Genomic DNA, 21,545 nt, shown 5'->3' with positions numbered 1-21,545 from the left:
TTGCATCTCTAAGAGTTCAAAATTGACTCATGATCAATGCTATAACTGTTAATGTCTTCCATCTATCAACTTCTTCGTGCAATCAGATGCTAGCATGATAATAACGACATTAACTCATCATAATCTATGGACAAGTCTGATGGATCACACATAATGTCGGAAACTTGATAATCAATTGAATGCTCTTGTGCTTCATAATTATAGCCGATGTCAGAATCTTGATAATCAGTAACATCAGTTGAATGTTGTTGTGTTTCAGAGATATTGTAACTTTGAAGGGTTGAGTTCAGTTGACAAGTTTGGTCCTCAATCTCATGATGTAACACTGAGTTAGCATCTTCAGTTTCTGATGCTGTTTTAGTTGGAGTGTCCATTCTTTGACTTTTGTTTGACTTTTTTCCACAAGATGGTCCCTTCAAATAGTTTCTATATTTCTGCAAATGACTTGCAACCTGAGCTGTTGTTAAACCACAAATACCCATTCTTTTGAGAATCTTTCTAGGTTTTGCCTCTGAAAATAAACAACAACAATGCACATAAGTTGAGTTGTTGTTAAAGAATCAATACAAACACAAACAAAGAATTATAAAAGAATCAGTCCTACCATCAAAGCCAATTTGGTTAACAGCATTTAGAAACTGTTGGTGCAGTTGCGGCGTCCATGATAACCGACTCTTTTTTCCACTTTTGTCTTTTGGAGGCTTATCATCTTCTCTCTCCCGTTTTCTTTCATGCTGAAGAGCCTCCAACAATCCAACAACATCATGTTCTCTAGGGTTTTGCGCTTCCAAGAATCCAACAGCATCAGGTTCATTAGGGCTTTGTGCTTTCAAGAATCCAACAACATCATGTTCTCTAGGGTTTTGCGCTTTCAAGAATCCAACAGCATCAGGTTCATTAGGGCTTTGTGCTTTCAAGAATCCAACAACTTCATCTTCTTTAGGGCTTTGAGCATCCAAGAATCCAAGAACTTGATGTTCAGCTTTATTCTCATTGAAATTGTTTCTTGCAACGTGCTGCCACATGGTCTTGAATTGTTTTTCATGTAAAGGTTGAACCCAGTAATCACAAGCTCCGTAAATTACAGAATTCATGACAGAACTTTTTGTGCCATCAGAAGAAATCACTACAAACATAAATTATCATAATGTTAGTTACACTACTAATGACAGAAATCTTGAACACTTTTTGAGTACAGAAGCAAGCACTTACCAATGACAGGGATTCTGTGTTGTATTGTTACATATTGAAGAAACTCATAGGAATCCATGTTTGGCATACAAACATCAATCAGCATCATATCAAAATAATCATTTCTTTCGGCAAGAAGATGAAGAGCGTAATAAGGTGAAGTGCATATGGTTAGTTGATAATGACATCGGTCACACATTTGTTGAATTTGATCAAGAAGAATAGCGTCATGATGCACAACAAGCAGCTTGATGTTAGTTGAGAAAAGTGCCATATCAGTAAGTAAAAGAAGAAAGAGAGATAGAGAATTGAATGAAGCAATGTTTTTAGGGTTGTTGTTGTAATTACAAGTTAGTGAGTTACATCTATTTAAAGAGAACTAAACTAAGAGATAATTGGTCTAACCAAAAGTGGGCCTTGGATCCGGGTTGCAACTCCAAGCCCAATTAAACTGATCAACTTAGTAAAATTAACTACTGCTATTCTTTTATTACTTAATTAAATTGTTAATAGTTTTATTGTAATAGTTATTAAGGATTTGTATATCTCATACTTTTTTTTTACCTAATTTAAAATTTAAATTTGTATATTTTTTATGTTCAAATTACAATTATAAAAGAAATTATTATTAAATCACAACAATGTATTCATTTATACAAAAATATAATATATACTATTCTAATTCTTAACGCTATAAATGACTGGGATTGAGTTTGTTCGAACATGTGAATTATTTAATTTATATTTATATTGAACTCATGTATCCAACTTCATACATAAATGTGGAGTGAAATATTAACGTCTAATAAGCCTTTGTCCGTGCTAGCATTGACACCGGCCTTTTTAGGAGATTATCTCCTTCGATGCTGGGAAACATAACAAGCCTTAGTGCCCACATTCAATTCGTTACACGCTACACCAGGATCAATGTCGGGCATCTGATGCAGGTTTATCACAAAAAGGTCAGCATTATTCCGGAGACATTCAATCAACACAACTCTAACATCTAATATTAGGTTGGCGCCTAATTTAACATACTTGGAGTGGTCTTCCTCGAGCTAAATAGTCTCAAATTCGCCATCTAGCATTGGTCGAACCTCGTCCTCTCGAGCGCCTAGGTTGAATCTGTCGGGATCTGTTGGTTTCCCTCTTATTTTCGTTTCTGAATTTGTGGCCAACACTAAGAGACCTTTTTGGATAGGTTCTTTGATTTGTTTAGCTTCACTACAGCGGAAGTTACCACAAGCGGTCTTCCTTCCTTATTGTGATATGTCACTTTCAAATGGACCAAAGACGCTGCTAATCTAGTATTACAAGGAAGGGTCTTCCTAGGACAGTATCACAAAATTGAGGACCACCTTTATTTTGCGATCCCTTTCTCCCAAAATCACCGCCAGATCCACGAATCCTTGAGGATGAGTGATCGAATCGTTGACTGCTATAAGATATTCTCCACCATATGGATTCAGATTCGCTTGCTGGATTCATATTAGGTGCATCGCATCTGAATAAAGGATATTACACGAACTTCCATTGTTCACGAGGAATGCGATTAGATTATGATGATGAATGGTAATTTTAAGAATCAGAGACAGATCAACACTTGGAATTCCATTGATCTTATCACAATCCAAATATCCTAACTCCGATTGATTTATTTTTCCCCAAGCGTCGGTGTCAGTTACAAGTACAGAGAGGCGTGACGAAGGACATGTGTTAGGTGGCATAATACCGTGGAATCGTCGATCGATAACGCCTGATAAACGATTAATTTAAAGAATGCGTTAAGAATTTCATTAAAAACTACTAGAATAAATGGGAATTGTATGTTGTTTTCCACGAACGCTGCCACTGTTCCGTTCGGAAACCAGAAATGAAAGCTCCAGCATTTCGAAGGAACCAAAAATGAATAGAGTTGGCTAATTGTTGATCTTCAACGGTGGCTTTGATCTCCTTTAGGGTGACGTAGGGATGTTCGCAGTGCGGTTTAAGCGGTTTTGACGCTAAAAAATGTGCGGTTCGATTTGGTTCGTTGACTTTTAAAAATAAAACCAAAGCAAAGCAAACCAAACAATGTGGTTTTGGTTAGTTTGGTTCGGTTCAATTTTTTACAATTTTTTTATTAAGCTATACATACACATATAGAGGAAAATATAATTTTGTGTTTTATCATTCTTACATTTTCATAAAAAAGTTTATAATTGCCAAAATAAGTTTAATATTTGATACATAAAATTGTGTTTTACACATTTATCTTAAGTCTAAAGAATGATATACATGAAATTGCATTTTTAAATAAGTATCATACAAACAATACGATAAAATTCCACGAACGCTGCCACTGTTCCGTTCGGAAACCAGAAATGAAAGCTCCGACATTTCGAAGGAACCAAAAATGAATAGAGTTGGCTAATTGTTGATCTTCAACGGTGGCTTTGATCTCCTTTAGGGTGACGTAGGGATGTTCGCGGTGCGGTTTAAGCGGTTTTGACGCTAAAAAATGTGCGGTTCGATTTGGTTCGGTTGGCTTTTAAAAATAAAACCAAAGCAAAGCAAACCAAACAATGCGGTTTTGGTTAGTTTGGTTCGGTTCAATTTTTTACAATTTTTTTATTAAGCTATACATACACATATAGAGGAAAATATAATTTTGTGTTTTATCATTCTTACATTTTCATAAAAAAGTTTATAATTGCCAAAATAAGTTTAATATTTGATACATAAAATTGTGTTTTACACATTTATCTTAAGTCTAAAGAATGATATACATGAAATTGCATTTTTAAATAAGTATCATACAAACAATACGATAAAATATATTTTGTAAAAATAGTATTTATAATGAATAATATTTTGTTTTTTTGTTGATATATAAATTAAAATAAATATCATACAAAGAATATAATAAAATATACATACAATATTTGTTGATTTGTCTAAAGAATTAAAGAAATATATATTAGTTAATAAGATTTTCTAACGTAATGCGGTTTGGTTCGGTTTGCAAAATACAAACCACAAACTGAACCGCGCGGTTTTGTTAGAAAATGATTCAAATGCATCCTAACCAAATGCAGAATTTTGCGATTTCGATTTGGTTTTGCAGTTTTCTATCGGGCCAGTTTGGTTTTGAACACTTCTAGCGACACGGAGAGGATTTGTGTAGTTAGCACTCTAATTCCCAAGTCCTTTCAAGATTCAAGATAAATATAGTGAAATTAAAGATCAGAAATTATGTACCTTCTCATAATGTGTGAATTATTTTTATACGTTAGATCGAATAAAATCAACCTTTTATGGATTGGGCATTTAGCCGATCCATAACAAGAGGTATAAATAATGAACACCTCTTTTTTTTTTTTTAGCAACAAGATACAAATATATTTAAAAGGTTAGTGACTTAAACGACTTTTCTGTATCGTAATTTGAATCCTAGTTAAAAATTGATTATTCATTCAAAACTTAAATGTAAATAAATAATTGAACTTAAAATTCTTGTTAAATAGTTTTGAGTGTCTCCACCCCATACTATACACTCATTGGAAATATTTATTTTAACTGAAACTCCTCGTTTCTCAAATCCATAATTTATGTCCAAATTTAACAAATATTAAAAATAATAAATAAAAAATTTACAAAATTTTAAATTTATATAATAAATATATCAAAGGCATTGTATTTTTCTTTTTAAAAAAGTTCATGTTAATATCTATTTAGTTTTCATCTCTAAATTAAAAATTTGCATAAAAATTCAAAGATTTTTCCGATAGATTTCGTGCTAAGTTTAACTTTAGGGACGAAAATTAAATAAATAATATCTAAAAACTTTATTCAAAAAATCAAAATCTCACCAATTTACATGGACAAAAAGACTATTTAAACCTATTTCAAATACTAAATTATAAAATTAAACTTGTATTACACAAACAATTAATATTCTAAATTATCAAATGACACAAATTTAAAAACATACTAATATTTCCATTATCGTCTCATATCCATCTTTTGAAATCGGAAAAAACTCGACACTACACCCAATCAAATCAAAACGAGTTTTTCCTATCGAACTTAAACCAGATTTAAACAAATATCCACCTATACTGTATTTTCTAAAAAAAATAATTTATTAAAAAAAACTAATCAAATAATAAAAAAATAAAATAAAGAAATAGGGTTAAAAAATTGTAAAATAAAAAAATGAGTGTCCCAACGGTGCAAGTAAAGTTGGTAATCTAAAAAACCAAACTTCTTTTGACTCCTTCATCTTCTTCTTCTTCTTCCTCTGACTCCCTCTCCCAATTTTCAGTTTTTCAACAAACCAATTTCAACCCACAAGAAAAAAACCACACTTTCCTCTTCCTCTACACCCCCTCTTCTCCATGGCACCTCCATTACAGATCCTCTCAACGAACGGCAACAACAACGTGGTTCACCCAATTTCAATACCAGTTCAAACTCAACGCTACAATGGTGTTAGGGAAGTTAAGCATTATAAGAAGTGGTTTCCTTGGTTGATACCGTTCTTTGTTGTTGCTAACGTCGTCGTTTTTGTTGTCACTATGTATGTTAATGATTGCCCGAGTAATTCGGTTTCTTGTATCGCGAGGTTCCTCCGGAGGTTCTCGTTTCAGCCTCTTAAAGAAAATCCGCTACTGGGTCCTTCTTCGTTGACGTTAGTTTTCTTTTTGTTTTGTTTTTGTGTTTTATGATATTATCATATTGGAATTCATGAAAATTTACTTCTTTTTTTTTGTTTGTTATGATTAATAGTGAATTGGGTTTGGGTATAGTAAAATGGGTTATTCTAAACTTGCAATAGTAGGTTGAACGTCGTCGTCAGGGTTCAGGGTTCAAACTCTGATACTCACGGTTGTGTGTGTGAGTTTCTAGTGATAAAAAATAAGAGAGGGGTTAGTCTATGTAAGTATGGTAGACTATTGTTTGATTGCTCACTATGGTTTTGAGCTGTTGTATAGTAGTTTGGTTGGATGCTTATGCCTTGGAAATGTTGTAACTGTCTCGGGTGTTGAGAATATTTAGGTGTGGCGTAGATTGCGGGTGATTGTTGATCAGGTTAACACGTATGTGGCTCTTCGATTGAGCTGCACTCAAGGGTTGGGGCGCAGCATAGTTGCGTGGGACTGTTGATGAGGTTAACATGTATGTGGCTCCTTGATTGAGCTGTACTCAAGGGTTGGGTCTCTAGGTCCAGTCATATAGTAGTTTGGTTGAATACTTATGCCTGGAAATGTGGTAATTGTCTCAGGCATTGAGAATCTTTAGGCGCTGCAATGATTGCGAACGATTGTTGATCAGGTTAACGCGTATGTGGCTCCTTGGTTGAGCTGCACTCAAGGGTTGGGGCGCAGCATTGATTGTGGGTGACTGTTGATCAGGTTAACACAAATGTGGCTCCTCGGTTGAGCTGCACTTGAGGATTGGATCTCTAGGTTCAGTCTAGAATAGGTTTTAATTCCCATTTACAGGGGCGAGAAAAACCAAACCGAACCCTGTTCGAATCATTTGGGTTCAAATTTGACCATGAACCACAGTAAAATGGAGATAGTGTCTCGTTTTAGGGCATGATATCAAGAAACAGAGATGTTAGAGGTAACCTTATAGTTTTGTGATATACGCTATAGCGGCATATAGCACTATAGCGTAGCGCAATTTTAACAAACTGCTATTTCTTGTGATCCATGATTGACAACAATAGTTTTACAATATGTAATAGAAGGACTACAATATTAGTTTCACAATATTTCTTATTCCATTAACTAAAATAGTAGAAGGACTAGTTGGAGTAAAGGTCAACATTATTGAGACAAAAAGTAAAACAATGTTGAACAACAGAAAATTAAGGGTCAATTCTGGAATAGACCAATATTATGGAGACAAAACCAAAACAACTAGTGACGGGAGCTAACTTTCCTATATTTTAAGGATTAAGAGCCGTGAGATTATTTTTTCAAGGATTATAAGTTGAGGTGTATATGTGGATGAAAAACATAGGAAATTTTTGTTATGAATGGATTTTAATATCTGATAGAAATTTTGAATTTTGAATTGATTATTGTGATTAAACTCCTGACGATTGGTTATGTTTCTTAGGCTACAGAAGATGGGAGCTCTTGATGTGAACAAAGTGATTCAGATGCACCAGGGTTGGCGTCTCGTCACTTGTATGTGGCTACATGGTGGAGTTTTCCATCTACTAGCAAATATGTTGGGTATTCTCTTCATTGGAATTCGGCTCGAGCAAGAATTTGGATTTGGTATGTGTGACATATTCTGCATTACTCTTTAGTAGGATTATTAAATTTTTTATTTTTTTTTATTCTAAGTAAGCTTTTAGTCCTTATTAGGATTACGAATTTTTGTCTTAGTCTATAAATTTGACCTTTTATTTTTGTTCCTTATTTGCGAAAAATGAGCAATTCTGGTTCCTGCTATTATCATGGGTCCGTTAAGTGCCGACCTTTCAATTTGACATTTCCTTTAGGTTTCTCATTGGATATCTATGATTTTCTTACACACATAAATTTGCTACAGTGCTTATTGGACTGCTATTTGTCATATCTGGATTTGGAGGCAGTTTGCTTTCTGCTCTTTTCCTTCAGGCGAACATTTCCGTCGGTGCTTCTGGTGCGCTCTTCGGATTACTAGGAGGAATGCTATCAGAGCTCATCACTAATTGGTCTATGTATGATAACAAGGTGCATATTAAAGTTTCTTAATTTGCACCATGATCGTGCACTTAAAAGAAAACTACTGATAATCAAAACTTTGTTTTCATGTTCTTCAGTTTGCAGCATTTTTCACACTTGTAATCATCATTGTTGTCAACCTCGCAATCGGGATTCTCCCGCACGTGGACAACTTTGCTCATATTGGAGGCTTTCTTACTGGATTTCTTCTCGGGTTTGTGTTTCTGATACGTCCTCAGTTTGGATGGGTAAACCAACGATACGCTCGTGTAGACTATTCCCCAACACGTGCTAAACCTAAATTCAAGAAATACCAGTGCGTATTATGGGTCCTCTCCTTGATCATTTTAATTGTTGGGTAAGATCTGAACTCCGAGGCATCATTTTTTCGATATCAAGTTGCTCTAGCTTAAGTATATGTAAGGGTCAAGACTCGAGAATGAAAAATCTTGATCTAACGCTTGAAATTCAGTTCTGTGCATGAGTAGATTGCAACTTCTGTCTGTTAATTTGTCTAAATATCACAGGCTTTCTGTTGGACTGGTTGCACTGCTCCGAGGTGTGGATGCAAACGATCACTGCTCCTGGTGCCATTATCTGTCATGTGTTCCAACTTCAAAATGGAGCTGTCATACAGAGGCAGCATATTGTTTGGTAAGCATTTTACAAGAAAGTATCCTCTTTTGAAAAATAATAGCTTATACATAAGCACTTATATGATAAATATTGATGTTATAAGTGCTTAATTACCATAAAATGCAGTCAAACCAGCTTGGCAACCAGCTGAATGTAACATGCTCGAGCAACGGTAAATCCAGTACATACCTCATGACAGATCCAACTAGTTCGCAGATTCAGCAATTGTGTACTCAAATTTGTAATTGAGTTTTGACCTAAAGGGATGATGACAGTTATGAGGAGGTTATCAGTTGTTGATATTAGGGTTTCAGGCTCACATGAAGCACTATAGTAGTGCTATGGTGTTGTTTATACCTTTTGCTGTATTCATAATGCAGGATATAAAAAAAGTAATTTCACCTTAGCTGATTTGTTTATTTTTGTGTAAATAATACTTTGGCTGATACCTATTCTTGTGATAGGATCAAAACTACACTTACAGATTTTATTTGTATCATAAAAAAGATTTTAAAAAATCTTATTTTTTATTTTTCCTTTTTTTAGGTATTTTCTATTAGAGATAATCTTGAAGTGTGTCGGATAATAAGTGAGTATATTTTTCAATCCGAATTAGAATTTTTGTTTTTCATGTGGGAGTCTAGTCCATTTGACTAGATTGAAGACAGAGTTTAGCTCATTGTAACCTAGCCTCATCTATCAATCGAACAAAAAAGAGTTGAAAAAACTTCAAGCATGACCTCTTTTCTTGCCTCAAGTATTGTTTCTTCTATGATCAAAGTCCACTCAACATATCTAGACATAATTTTGCAATTTAACAAGTATTCCCTCTGTTTTATATTATAAGAGAAAATTATTTTTTGAATTTATTGAATAATTAAAGTATCTCGTCTAGATATAGATCAAATGAGTCTAAAAAGTAAATTTCTCTTATGATATGATGAGACCGAGGGAGTATTAATGACATGTCCTCTATGGAACGACTAGCTAATATAGGGGTCCGCCATGGTTTATTCGTGCACCACCTATGTATTAGAGATTATAGATTGACAATTTCTTAATGCACTCTATGATTTTTTAACGCACTATGTGAAAATACATTAATGTCTTTAAGTTTCGGAGATATATCTTCGGATGCATCAAAATTCAATAATTTGCTGAACAAGACCCTGAATTAGTGTAAAGAATTTACTGGAGATACAACCACATAAACCCTACATAGACACATCTATGGACGCGTCAAACCTTACGTAGACAAATTGTAAGTTTTTTTTTTAAGTTTACTGAATTTATGTAAAATTGTGTAGAAGTTGAATTTTAGGTTATGAAATCGAAAGATTTTTAGTGTTTGATAGCTTAGAACTACCGAGGAACGATTTAGTTAGGTAGTTTTACGATCAATGGATTATTTTTTTATATTTTATGGGTATGCATTCCACCATTGACGGTGTTTGGAGTTGCAGGAATTTTCGAAGATGCAACTCCGAAATAAATTTTTAACGTTTACTCAGAAATTAGAGATGCATCTCCGTAAGTAGTCTGTTTGGAAAGTTTTGTATTTTTTTTGTAATGAACTCATTGTGTAACGCTTGTCTTGTCTATTTATAGGAATTATGGCTGAAAGACCATCCAGATTGAGACACGACATGGTTACACAACATACATTCATTCGGAGGGAAAATAATCAACCATCCCAAGCTCCTTCTACCTCTAGACATGTTGATGCGTAGGCGGCGTCAGGTTCCAAGGCTCATGTCTTTCCGCCCTCTTCTTTGTCCTCCCGTAGCATACAAGGGTCCCCTGTTGATGCCTCCCTGCCTCCATATTCACGTAGACACATGAGTTCACCTATTCAGGTATCTGAGGCAAGAGAGGCATCACATACCCAGGCGACGCTGGAGACACCTGAGGCACCCAAGTCCCATGCGACACTGCGGCACCTGAGGCATCACAAGCATCCTAGTCTCTAGCGGCACCTGAGGCATCATAGTCCCAAGCGGCACCCGAGGCATCACAAGCATCCCAGTCTCTAGCGGCACCTGAGGCATCTGTTAGGAGTGAATTCGTAGTGTTTTCATTTGTCAAATTAACTACCTTTTGAGCTAGAAGTGAACATTTCTTGTGCTTTTTAAGGATTTTATAGTTAGAATTGAACTTTAGAGGTTCGATGCTAATTGTAGAACAACTTGCGTCACTTTAGGTGTTATTTGTGCAGATATTGAAGTTAAAAAGCAAAGACGAAGAAACACGCAGGCATAGAAGCTCTGAAGAAGAGAAATCACAAAGAAGTGGGATAAAGCAAAGGCCGAGCCGCGCCAATCATGGGCGAGACGCGCCAAACCCTCTGACTTGGGTTTGCGCCGCGCCAGTACGTGCCGAGCCGCGACAGCTGCGTTATAAAGACAAATTGTTATAAATAGAAGCCATAATCCTCATAAGAGGGAGATTCTTTTGTGAACGAAATTGAGAGAGCAATCCTATTCCAGAGCAAGCAACAACTTTCGACGGAGAATTCAACATCAATTGAAGACATTCCCTTGATGAAGATGAATCCTTCCATGAAATCTTGTGTGTTCTTCATGGCTATGGAGAGCTAAACCCCATTGTGTTGAGTTTAAGGTAGTAGTTAACCTATGAAGATGCAATTACTTTGATTAATTCCTGTGAACAATTGTTTGAGCTTTATTATCAATGAAAAACCTTGCTTTTATTTTATATCATTGTTGAACTATCAATCGAGAGATAGGGTTTATACTTTCGCCCTAGGTTTTTACATTGACTTGTTGATTAATACTCAGAGATGAGGTTTTGAAGAAGTTTTCATATATCATCGTTGTTCATTCCCTTTATCTTTATAGTTATTCTGAGAGATCGAATATCATACCGGTGGAGGTGGTTCTAGATTGATCATTAGACATAATATCAGTTTTGAGGATGAATGAAGATAATAACTTAAATAATGTTCACTTGTGGATTAATTGATTATTGTATGTGAATAGGTTGATGAACCCTAGAACTCAACATACTCATTCACCATTGTTATTCATCTTAAAGCTTTTATTCATTTAAATCTTATTTTATTAATTGCAATTCGAGATCACATAATCAAACCAATACTTTTCATGACTCATTATAAAGTAACTATAGAACGGCAGCAATATTACTTAGTCTCTGTGGATACGATATATTAGAAAATATTTACCCAAAAATACTTTCAACAGCATCCCAAGTTCAGGCAGATGAGGCCGCACCTGCAGCACCTCAGGGTTTTAGAGGAGAGTCGTCAGACTTATCAATGTTGTCTCTCTACCCGTACCATGTTGTCAAACATATATAGGATAAGGAGGTTAAATTTAGTTGAAATTATTCATTTAAACATGTGTTTTTTTATTATTATCTTTTGTTTGTTTGAATTATTCTTATTAAACCATGTATGCAGGAATGTGATCCGCTAAAAATCATCAACCTTATGCGGAAGATCACTCTCTTGGAAGACCCTAATGAGCTGTGGTTTCAAGAAGTTTTGCAGCTATCAGGGTTGTGATATTTGAGCAAGACTGGTTATACTACAGTTAACCATGGTATGATTAATGCTTTTGTAAATAAATGACATGTGGAGACGTCATCATTTCATCTACCACATGGTGAGATGTATATCACATTGGAAGATATCGTGTGTCTACTGCATCTTCTAGTTAGAGGGAGATTTTTAGATCATGGGAAGATTACCAAAGACGATGCACTAGAGTTGATGGTAAAATATCTATGAGTTGACCCTGAGAATGCCACTAAGGAGCTTTACTTCACCTGTGGGGCTAATGTTAGGTTTAGCTATTTGCAAAATATGTTTACTAATGAGACAGCGAGATCACGATAAGCTTTCGGTGATAACAAGCAGGTACAAAAGCATAGAGGGTATGCTATGAGAGCATACATGTTGTATTTGGTGGGCACTGCCATTTTTGTGGACAAGAGTGCCACTTATGTGGATATCATGTACATGTGGTACTTTGAGGACTTCGAGGAGGTCCATGAGTACAAGTGGGGGGGCGCTTGTTTGGTATACTTGTACTCTAAGTTATCTGAAGGTTGTATGTAGAGCACGATGTTATAGGAAGTATCACACTTTTGACGGTAATATTTCCTGGTCTTCTATTGCTTGTGTGCCATTTTTTAATTATTACAATTCTGGTACTAAGTAATGTTTCTTATCTTCAGGCTTGGATCCTACATCATTTCCCACGTATCTCCGATTGGTCACTTGAGTCGACTTATACTAAGAATAAGTCGCGTGCCTCAGCATTCGTCCCGTTCAGAGGGAACCCGGCGACATAGTCGTTCAAAGTGTTTATTGATCGCTTGGTCTTTGAGGATATACACTTCCATACGTATATCGATCACCGTGAGATGATTAACTTTGATGATATTATCTTATACTCTGGATGGTTGACTTACGAGTTACGTTTGACAGCTCCTTATCTGCCTAAGTGCGTCATGCGTCAATTTGACTACATGCAGTCCATTCCCATAGATATTTTTGTGTCTGCTCCTGCCACTATGAAACGCATGGATCTAGATGTTATGTTTGGTGATTATGTTAATCATCTGGTACCTGATGAGACACAAAGTACTATAGTTAAGAACGACTAGAGCTACATTGACGGTTACATTTGGTGGTTCTTCCGGGTGTCACATACTTATATGGTACATGATGCTCCAAGAGATTCACCTAGGTCAGCTCATCAGGAGATACTAGGGGAGGAGCAGGCTAGGTCAGATTATGCTCATGATGTCTTACCTAGGTGTCATCGTATCATACAAATTGGGCAGGTGGGGTATTGACGGAGGATTCTTTTTGGATGGCTCTAAGGCGAGGGGCGTTGTAGATGCCATGATAGCTAAGACTCAGGAGGCTCTGTAGTATAGGTGGTCGCGTAAAAACATGGGGAGATGGGGCGAGGCTGAATCATAGTCCTTCATACGCAATAGATTATTGTATTTGTACTCTTGATAGATTTTGTGTTGTATTTTATTTATCGAATTTGCCGTAACTTTTGATTGGATTTGTGTAATCTTGACTTATAACTTTATATATGTCGTTTTATCCATATCCTTATTATAGTCTAATCTTAGAATACCTTCTAACTATTTGATATGAGAATCATTCACAAAATAATATATGTTTGCTTTCTACATAAAATACGGAGATATATCTCCGAACACCTTACAGAAATGTATCTATGGAACAAACTAACGTTAAACAAAAAATGTGCGTCCGGAGATACACCTCTAAAATAAAGGGGCTTTTTGGGAATTGTATATGGTGTTTTTTAGGTATATAGGGTGTATTAAGAGATTCTCTAGAGATTTGATGGCTTTGTTTGTACACTGCTTACATGTTTGAGATTTGGTGTCTTTAATTATGCATTGCCAGCTCGTTCGGAGATTGATGTCTAAGTTTGTGTGCTTTACATAGTTTTTGTATATTGTACTTTAGCTTTTTCTTTATTTGTCCACAACCTACATGTTTGAGTTTTAATGTTAGCTCGAAGAATTTGAGCTTTACCCACAGTGGACAGTGAATATCCTTTCAACCCTAAGAGTTGAGATATTTATATGTCTAGCTCGTGAGCCAAACTGTTGGGTGCAAGATCGATTCCATCTCAACTGATTGACTAAAGCGTAGTGTTGTACCCTAAATTTTGCCCCAACTTTTTATCTGCATCATTTACACTTAGTATTCTTATTTTATCTCAAAAAATTCAAAAAAAATATATGTAGTGATCTTATACATTCATTTGCATCATTCTCATTCAAAAATTGAAAAGAAATATATATAATACATGCATTTCATACACCATTTTACAATTTATAGTTTTTATATAGACTAACCATTGCATGATTTTAATTTTGGTTCAATTTATTTTGAACTTTTATTAAAATGTTAAAACAATTTTATTTGTGTTTTTATTATTACTTTTATTTTGTTTTGTTCTTTTATAGGTGCAATTAAAATAATTGATGGTCCAAGTTGATTCAAGTTGTTCTAAAGGCCCATTTGTTTTTCTCATTGATCCAAACTCAAGAAGATGAATAAGACAAAAAAGAAGCAAGCAGATATTTTCACAAGGAAGCTTGAATCACGTTTCATTCCTCTCCTCTGCTCACGCGTTTCTCCTTCACCACTCACCAAAAAAATCCCACGAAATCAGCATGAGAATTCCACCACCATAACAGAATTTGATTCTTTCTTATCCTCTCCTCACACAAAATTCCTCAATTGCCCTCACTCTCCTATGCCTATATAAACAGCTTCAGATCACAATAGAAAGGGAGGAAGAAAAAAGCATCGAAACTCTGCCGAAATTGAATCAAAACTTCCTCCAATCCATGTAAACTTCAAATATCACCATCCTCATTCATCCATTGAAACTGTTCCACCTTCATACATCCAAACTCACCTCTAAACCATACCATAAAACCTTCCTTCATTCATACAGAAACCTGCAAAATCTAAACCTCATCACAAATCCGGATCGCAAGACTCATCACCTTTGCTCTGCTTCCATCAACAAATCACCACAAAACTGAACCAGCATTCATCCACCAAAACCGATACATAATCATCAGTTCTTCAACCTTCACCGCTCACTTTCGTCCCAACAACTTTAGAGCCAAACCAAGTCCTCGACACACCATCTTCAACCTGTAAACCACGCTAAAACCTTCATCTACATAAACTTCAATTCAAACACCACCTCACAGAACCAACAATTCCAAGAAACCGACTCGCAACTTAACATCATTGCATCGGATTCCGTTTTACTCAGCACAACAGCACAGTTTCAAATCATCACCAACAACTTCAGCATCAGATCGGGATCGCAAAAGTCAAGGAGCTTCAACTCAGATCAGAACCGGATCCGGCGCACGTCACCAACACCGAATCATCTCTACTTCGGTAACCTTTGCCTCTTGTTTTTTGCTGCTGCTTGTTCATGTTGTTTTACGATATTCGTAGTACTTGACATATGTGAATTGATTGTTGATATCGGTTGTGCTGTATGGAGAGTCGAGTTTTCATGAATTAATTGCTTGAGATTTGCGTTTTGTTGACTATTGTTTGAATCGAGAGGCAGAGAGATTCGAGTTTGAGACTGTTATTGTTGTTGTTTCGTCTGGACCGATTTGAGTGAGATATATGGAGAAAGTTTGTTTGAGAGGTTTTGTTGTTAAGTTGCGTTTTTTTTTAAGTCAGAAGAACTGGGGATTTGCCTTTCACGTTGAGTGCAGAGTGAATGGAGAGGACATTCTAGGGTTTAGTTTTGGTTTGTTGTTGTCACTTGGCCTCAGTAGGCTTTGTAAAGCCCAAACCCGTTTCCTTGCTTAATGACCCAGCCGAATTACTTGCTACACTTCCTGCTAGCGCTTTACCCCCTTAGCAGCTTTCAGATTTAGCTTTGGGCCAGACCTATGAGGCCCACCGGATTACTCCTTGCACACCCTTTATTTGCTATCCCATGGTCCAATTTATTTGTTTTTATTTTATATGTTTTCATTTTTGTGTTATTATTTTCAATTTGCATTTTTCTTGATATTCAAAAATACAAAAAATATATGCCTATTTTATAGTTTTCTTTAGTTATTTTCTATTAATATTTGTTAGTATATTTTTGCCATTTATTCATGCATCATTATATATATCCGTTGCTAATGTTTTCTTGACTTTTGTGAGGTACTACTATCATTGAGCCATTGGAATTTATTCTGGACATTTATAATTCTTTTTTTAATTTTGTATATATTATTCTTATATTTCCGCTTTAATTTTCGATTGGGTTGTAATAATTCGTAGTTTATTTTCATCCCCATTCGTTAAGTGTGTAATCCCCATCCCCGAGGCCTTGTAATAATTTTACCGCTTTCCTTTACCGCTTTATTTTATTATTGCTTGCATGCTTTAACCATTTTTCAAACTAAAATTAGGTTCTTAGCCGTTTTCTACCATAAGTCGATTGCACTTCACGCATCGCCATCAACCGTACTTACACATGCACACTTGCACGTACACTCTTATTTTACCTCCTATGTTCATCCCTTTATGCTTGAACTTGTATGCTTGCTTGTATGGATTTTACCTGTATGAGATTGTATGTTTCCATTTACTTCTTCCATCTTCTTTTTAAACAAATTGTTCACCCCCGCATTACTTGGTCCATATACCAAGCTCCCAACCAACTCTTTGTAAGTCGAGTGCCTTGCGCACCGCCATCGACCTATTTTCAAAACTCTTTTCATAATAAAACCTTGACTTTTGTCATGTGATCTTCTTTTAAAACTCTTTTGTGCGCTTGCACTCCTTTTTCTTTAAAATTGTTTTCAATAAAACCCTTTTCAAAACTTTTGAGCAGAACTACAAATGCTCTGACTTCTCCATTGCACTGAGGAGGTATGTAGGCACAAGATTTTACATCTTGCCGAGCAAACTTTTGTAAATAACTTTTTTCTTTTTGTATATATTTTCTTTTCCCTTTTATTTCTTTCTAGCAAACAAAAATGGTTTTAACATAAACACAGATTTTCAAAAGGTTCCTGTGGAGTACCACAGATGTGAGGGGTGCTAACACCTTCCCTTTACATAACTAACCCCCGTATCCAGATTTCTTTTTGTGGTTTTTTCGAGTTTTTTCCCTTTCCTCTTTTGGAATTAAAAAAGTTCGGTGGCGACTCTTGCTTTTAAACGATTTAGGTTAACCAATGACTTAAACTCAAAATTTTTGCCGCTACAGAAAAGTGGCGACTCTGCTGGGGATTTTTTCTAAGTGGGTTTAGCCTATTTTGTTTATCTGTGTGTTTATGTTATTGCTTCTTGTTTGCTATTTCTTTTTGTATATATCTTTCTTTTTGTATATATACTTGCTTATATGGGTGCTTGGTTGATACTTGTGTGAGATAAGTCCTATACCCGGACTTGAGTGTACATTAAGATAGGATGTGGTATAGTCATTTTGGCTTATGTGGAGTTATTCCTTCGTGAGCTGACTTGAGACCCACAACTCAGTGGAGAATGGCTTGGCTAAAGGTGATAGTGTTGAACGAGTCAGTTGTGAAAGCATTGTTACTTTTGGTTGGGTCTGTAAAGCTGAGGACCTTAGAATACCTTAACCCATCTTAGCCTTTTAGGATGTAGTGCGGAGACTATTGGGTGAAGTCCTAATTGGTTGTCACGCGATACTACACTCGAGCGAGTTTCTCTTTAGAATATTATTGGTGGGTGAGTTAATTGCTTAAGCCGATAATATTCTCGAGATGGAATGCAGACCTTGGGAACTTTGTAGAACCCGTTGTACAGGTACAAAAATCCTTAGCACATACCTTTGTGGGTGGTTCTTAACCATGACTCCATGCTCGTGACTTTGAACCTTGTTTGTGTCACCTTGTGTGACCTTGATTATGATGGATACATAAATCATGCATTCGTTTGATTTCCAAGGAACTCATAGGTCTTTCTTTGTAAACATCATAAGTTTCATCAAGCTCAATGGATCTTGGGTGTTGATGGGGTGAAAACCCTAATCCACCAAGATGGATGATTGATCTTGATGATAACTTGATCAATGCTTTGATCCAATTTAGGATTTACTTCCTTCATGCTTTGATGTTTACAAATTAATAACTTGAATTCTTTGAAAATCAAACAACATTGCATTTGCATTGCATCATTTGCATACTTCATGCATTTATCCAGGTTGTCCAGAACACTTATCCTTGTTTGTCTCCATCTTCAGAGTTGTCTGTCTACCGTCAAGCTGATTCCTCCGCACAAGTACGGAACTAGAGCTGCTGTTAGACAAAGAATGGCAGACCAAGAGAAACATAACATGGAAGTTAGAATGGAAATTGATGAGTTGAAATCAGGCATGATTAAGCTTACCGAGATGATGCAAGTGTTGATGGCTAGGACTGATCCACCTCAGAGGACTGTTATTTCTGAAGTCTCCACTGTTGTTGTTGATCCTTTACAGGTTCAGAAGCCACCTTCTACTTGGCCAGAGTTTGGGTTACCTGAGAATTTCTCTCCAACATATGTCAATGCTTCTATGGTGGGTCAAACTTCGAGGCAGATATTCCAACCTCCGGTCTTTTCTGAACCTCCACCTGTTGTTCATACTACTGCTCAAGCTGTTCCAGCTCGTTATGACAATCCTCTCTATGATTATCGTTCTGTTGGTTCTCGAAGTGTTAGTCAAGGAGATTGTGGTGAAGTTGAAGAAGTCCGTGAGCAATATCAGGCATTGGAAAAGAGGCTAAGAGCTATGGAAGGAAGCAATTTCTTTAGTGTGAATGCTGATAACATGGGTCTTGTTTCAAATCTTGTCATGCCTTCCAAGTTCAAAGTTCCCGAGTTTGAGAAGTACAAGGGGCATACTTGTCCAAGGAGTCATTTGACCATGTACTACAGAAAGATGACTGCTTACACCAACAACCAGAATTTGCTCATTCATTGCTTTCAAGATAGTTTAAGTGGTGCTTCGTTGAAATGGTACATGAGTTTGGAAAAGGGTTGTGTTCAGAATTTCCAAGATTTAGCTGATGCGTTCATGAAACAGTACAAGTATAATCTGGATATGGCACCTGATCGTCGTCAACTTCAGAATATGGCTCAGAAGGAAAAGGAATCTTTCAAGGAATATGCTCAACGTTGGAGAGAATTAGCTTCCCAAGTTGAACCACCTTTGTCTGAGAAGGAATTAACTAGCTTGTTCATGGATACCCTTTCTCCTTTCTTTTGGGAGAAGATGATTGGAAGTGTGTCTTCAAACTTCACTGATTTGGTAACAATTGGTCAAAGGCTAGAAGAAGGAATCAGGAAAGGAAAAGTGTTTGTTGCTGTTGATTCTTCAAAGAAACCTTTTGGGGGCTTCCAGAAGAAGAAAGAGAATGAGACTAATGTTGTGTCAGATGACAGAAGAAGATTTCACCGTAGACCTCAAAATGGTGATCAACCTTATGTATCTGCTGTCACTCCTGTGCGAGTTCAAGCTCCTCAACCTCATGTTGCCAACCAGAATCAGAATCGCGATAGGACTCACTTCGATCCTATTCCTATGACTTACACAGAACTATATCCCGCGCTGGTCCGAAAAGGTTTGGTCACAACAAGACCCATGCCTCCTCCTCGAAACCCTCCCTCAATAGGATTTCGGCCTGATCTTCATTGTGAGTTTCATCAGGGTGGTGCTGGCCATGATTTAGAACATTGTTATGCTTTGAAGACCTTGGTGCAAGAGTTGGTTAGATCAAAGATGCTATCTTTCAGGGATATGGGTCCTAACGTTGTCACTAATCCTTTGCCAGATCAAAGTGGCTGAAGACAAGTCAAAGCCAGATGGTCTCCTAAAGCCAAGTGTTTCCGACGGGATAGCTCATCTTTGTTGCTGATTAGTCACTAGGCCTTGTTTCTTTACTGTTTACATTTCCTTGTTTGTATTGTGTGTTACTTTTAAACTTTGTTTGTTCCTGAATGTTAAGTTTAATGAAATGAGCATTGCATATTTTGAATTCATTCACATCCACTATGTTTATGTTTATACCTACTTTTACAAAAAAAAAAAAAAATCCATCTGCTATTCTCTATCAAACTTGTGTTTTATGCAAAGATTGGAGGGAGGATGATGACAACGAAATACCCAAGTTGTTGAATTGTATGCTTCCAAATAAAACTTTGTTGATGATGTACAGGCATTGTTTCAATTCCCAAACACTGGAGAAATAAGGAAGTTAATCCCTTGTCAACCCCTTTGAGCCTTCGAAGTAGGAGTTTCTTTCTGTACGAAAAAACCCGCATTTTGAACCTGGGGCAGGGTAGTTCTCAGTTAATTTGGTTGTGCATTCACTTTTAAGAGAATCATTCAGTACGCCTTTCAATAAAGGTTGCAATCTCAAGCTTTCCTCCGCACACATCAAAGAAGTGTTGGATATGTCAATCAAAAGCCAATGATGGTTCATCAATCATTAAGCAAAGCAGTCACTATCTTTCAAAAAAAATGTGTCAAAAAAAAATAGAATCAAAGAAAAGCCTGCTAAGTCAAAAATCCAAAAAGATGACTTAGGCAAAAATCAAGGCATCCCGCTGACTGTAAGTTCAAAAATAAACAGTTCAGGCAAAAGTTAGGGATATCAAAAGAAAAAGATGAAAAAAGAGAAGTCAATAAATTCCTAAACAACACAATGTTGTGATTACCAAAAGGAAGAAGTGACTGCCATCTCAAAAGTTCTATTTGCTTGTGAAACTATCATTATCAAAGGTGCAAATCCAGAAGTCTCTTAGAACCTGAATGCATAAGTTGAATTGACTGAGTGTTAGGACTGGAGATCATCACGAAGATGGGGTGGGTACAATAAAATTTTGAGCCTTATATCCTTTGTTTCTGAAACTGTGAACCTGACCACGTTACAGCCTTTAAAAGACCTAATTGAAGCAAGGTTTGTTTGGAAGCATACTACAACAAGGTTGTGTAACTTGACTCCCATGAGATTTTCCAATCATTTGTTTTGATATCAAGCCTTTGCTTTATCTTTCACTTTGAATGTCTTAACCTTTATGTTTTGACCAGTGATTCCACTTTGCTTTACATCAATAACATCATTCCAATAATGACTTTGGTTTCAAAAATATGCTTTGAGCATTGCATTAAAATTACCATTCTTGAATGAACATTTTATTTGCAAGTAAGCACTCATCTTTCAGGAAGTTCAAACAGTCGAGAAACTTGATCAGTGATCCTATCAGGGGCACGTTACTTCAAGATCCTGTTGTTCAGATGTTCCGTCAAGGTTTGTTGATCAGAATATCCTTTCAAGACTTATACAAGGGCATGCCATCCCAACATGAATTTGAAGAATTGAAACCATGATCAGTTCATCCCCAGTACAGTTCAACTGAAGCCATGATCAGTTAACTTGCAACAATTAGTGAATTAGGGGCAATCTGTTTCAGCAATCCCCAAG

General features: G+C 36.2%; 2 protein-coding genes across 2 annotated transcripts; one reads left to right on the top strand and one right to left on the bottom strand.

Moving 5' to 3' along the window:
- Positions 1–89: 89 nt before the first annotated feature.
- On the bottom strand, positions 90–1,465 carry LOC131636002 (two-component response regulator ORR26-like). Its single transcript, XM_058906630.1, has 3 exons — positions 1,213–1,465; positions 605–1,126; positions 90–511 (listed from the first exon to the last, which is right to left on the bottom strand). Exons 1-3 carry the CDS (start codon positions 1,463–1,465, stop codon positions 90–92), a joined length of 1,197 nt encoding a protein of 398 aa, XP_058762613.1.
- A 3,938-nt stretch (positions 1,466–5,403) lies between these two features.
- On the top strand, positions 5,404–9,273 carry LOC131636010 (RHOMBOID-like protein 1). The gene is made up of 6 exons (XM_058906639.1): positions 5,404–5,863; positions 7,303–7,466; positions 7,744–7,907; positions 7,997–8,256; positions 8,426–8,552; positions 8,661–9,273. The coding sequence occupies exons 1-6, from the start codon at positions 5,571–5,573 to the stop codon at positions 8,781–8,783; spliced, it is 1,131 nt and encodes a 376-aa protein (XP_058762622.1). The 5' UTR covers positions 5,404–5,570; the 3' UTR covers positions 8,784–9,273.
- The last annotated feature ends 12,272 nt before the right edge of the window (positions 9,274–21,545 follow it).

This window comes from Vicia villosa, unplaced genomic scaffold (assembly GCF_029867415.1).
Source record: "Vicia villosa cultivar HV-30 ecotype Madison, WI unplaced genomic scaffold, Vvil1.0 ctg.001616F_1_1, whole genome shotgun sequence".
Taxonomy (NCBI): domain Eukaryota; kingdom Viridiplantae; phylum Streptophyta; class Magnoliopsida; order Fabales; family Fabaceae; genus Vicia; species Vicia villosa.
This window is presented reverse-complemented; position numbering and strand designations above follow the sequence as displayed.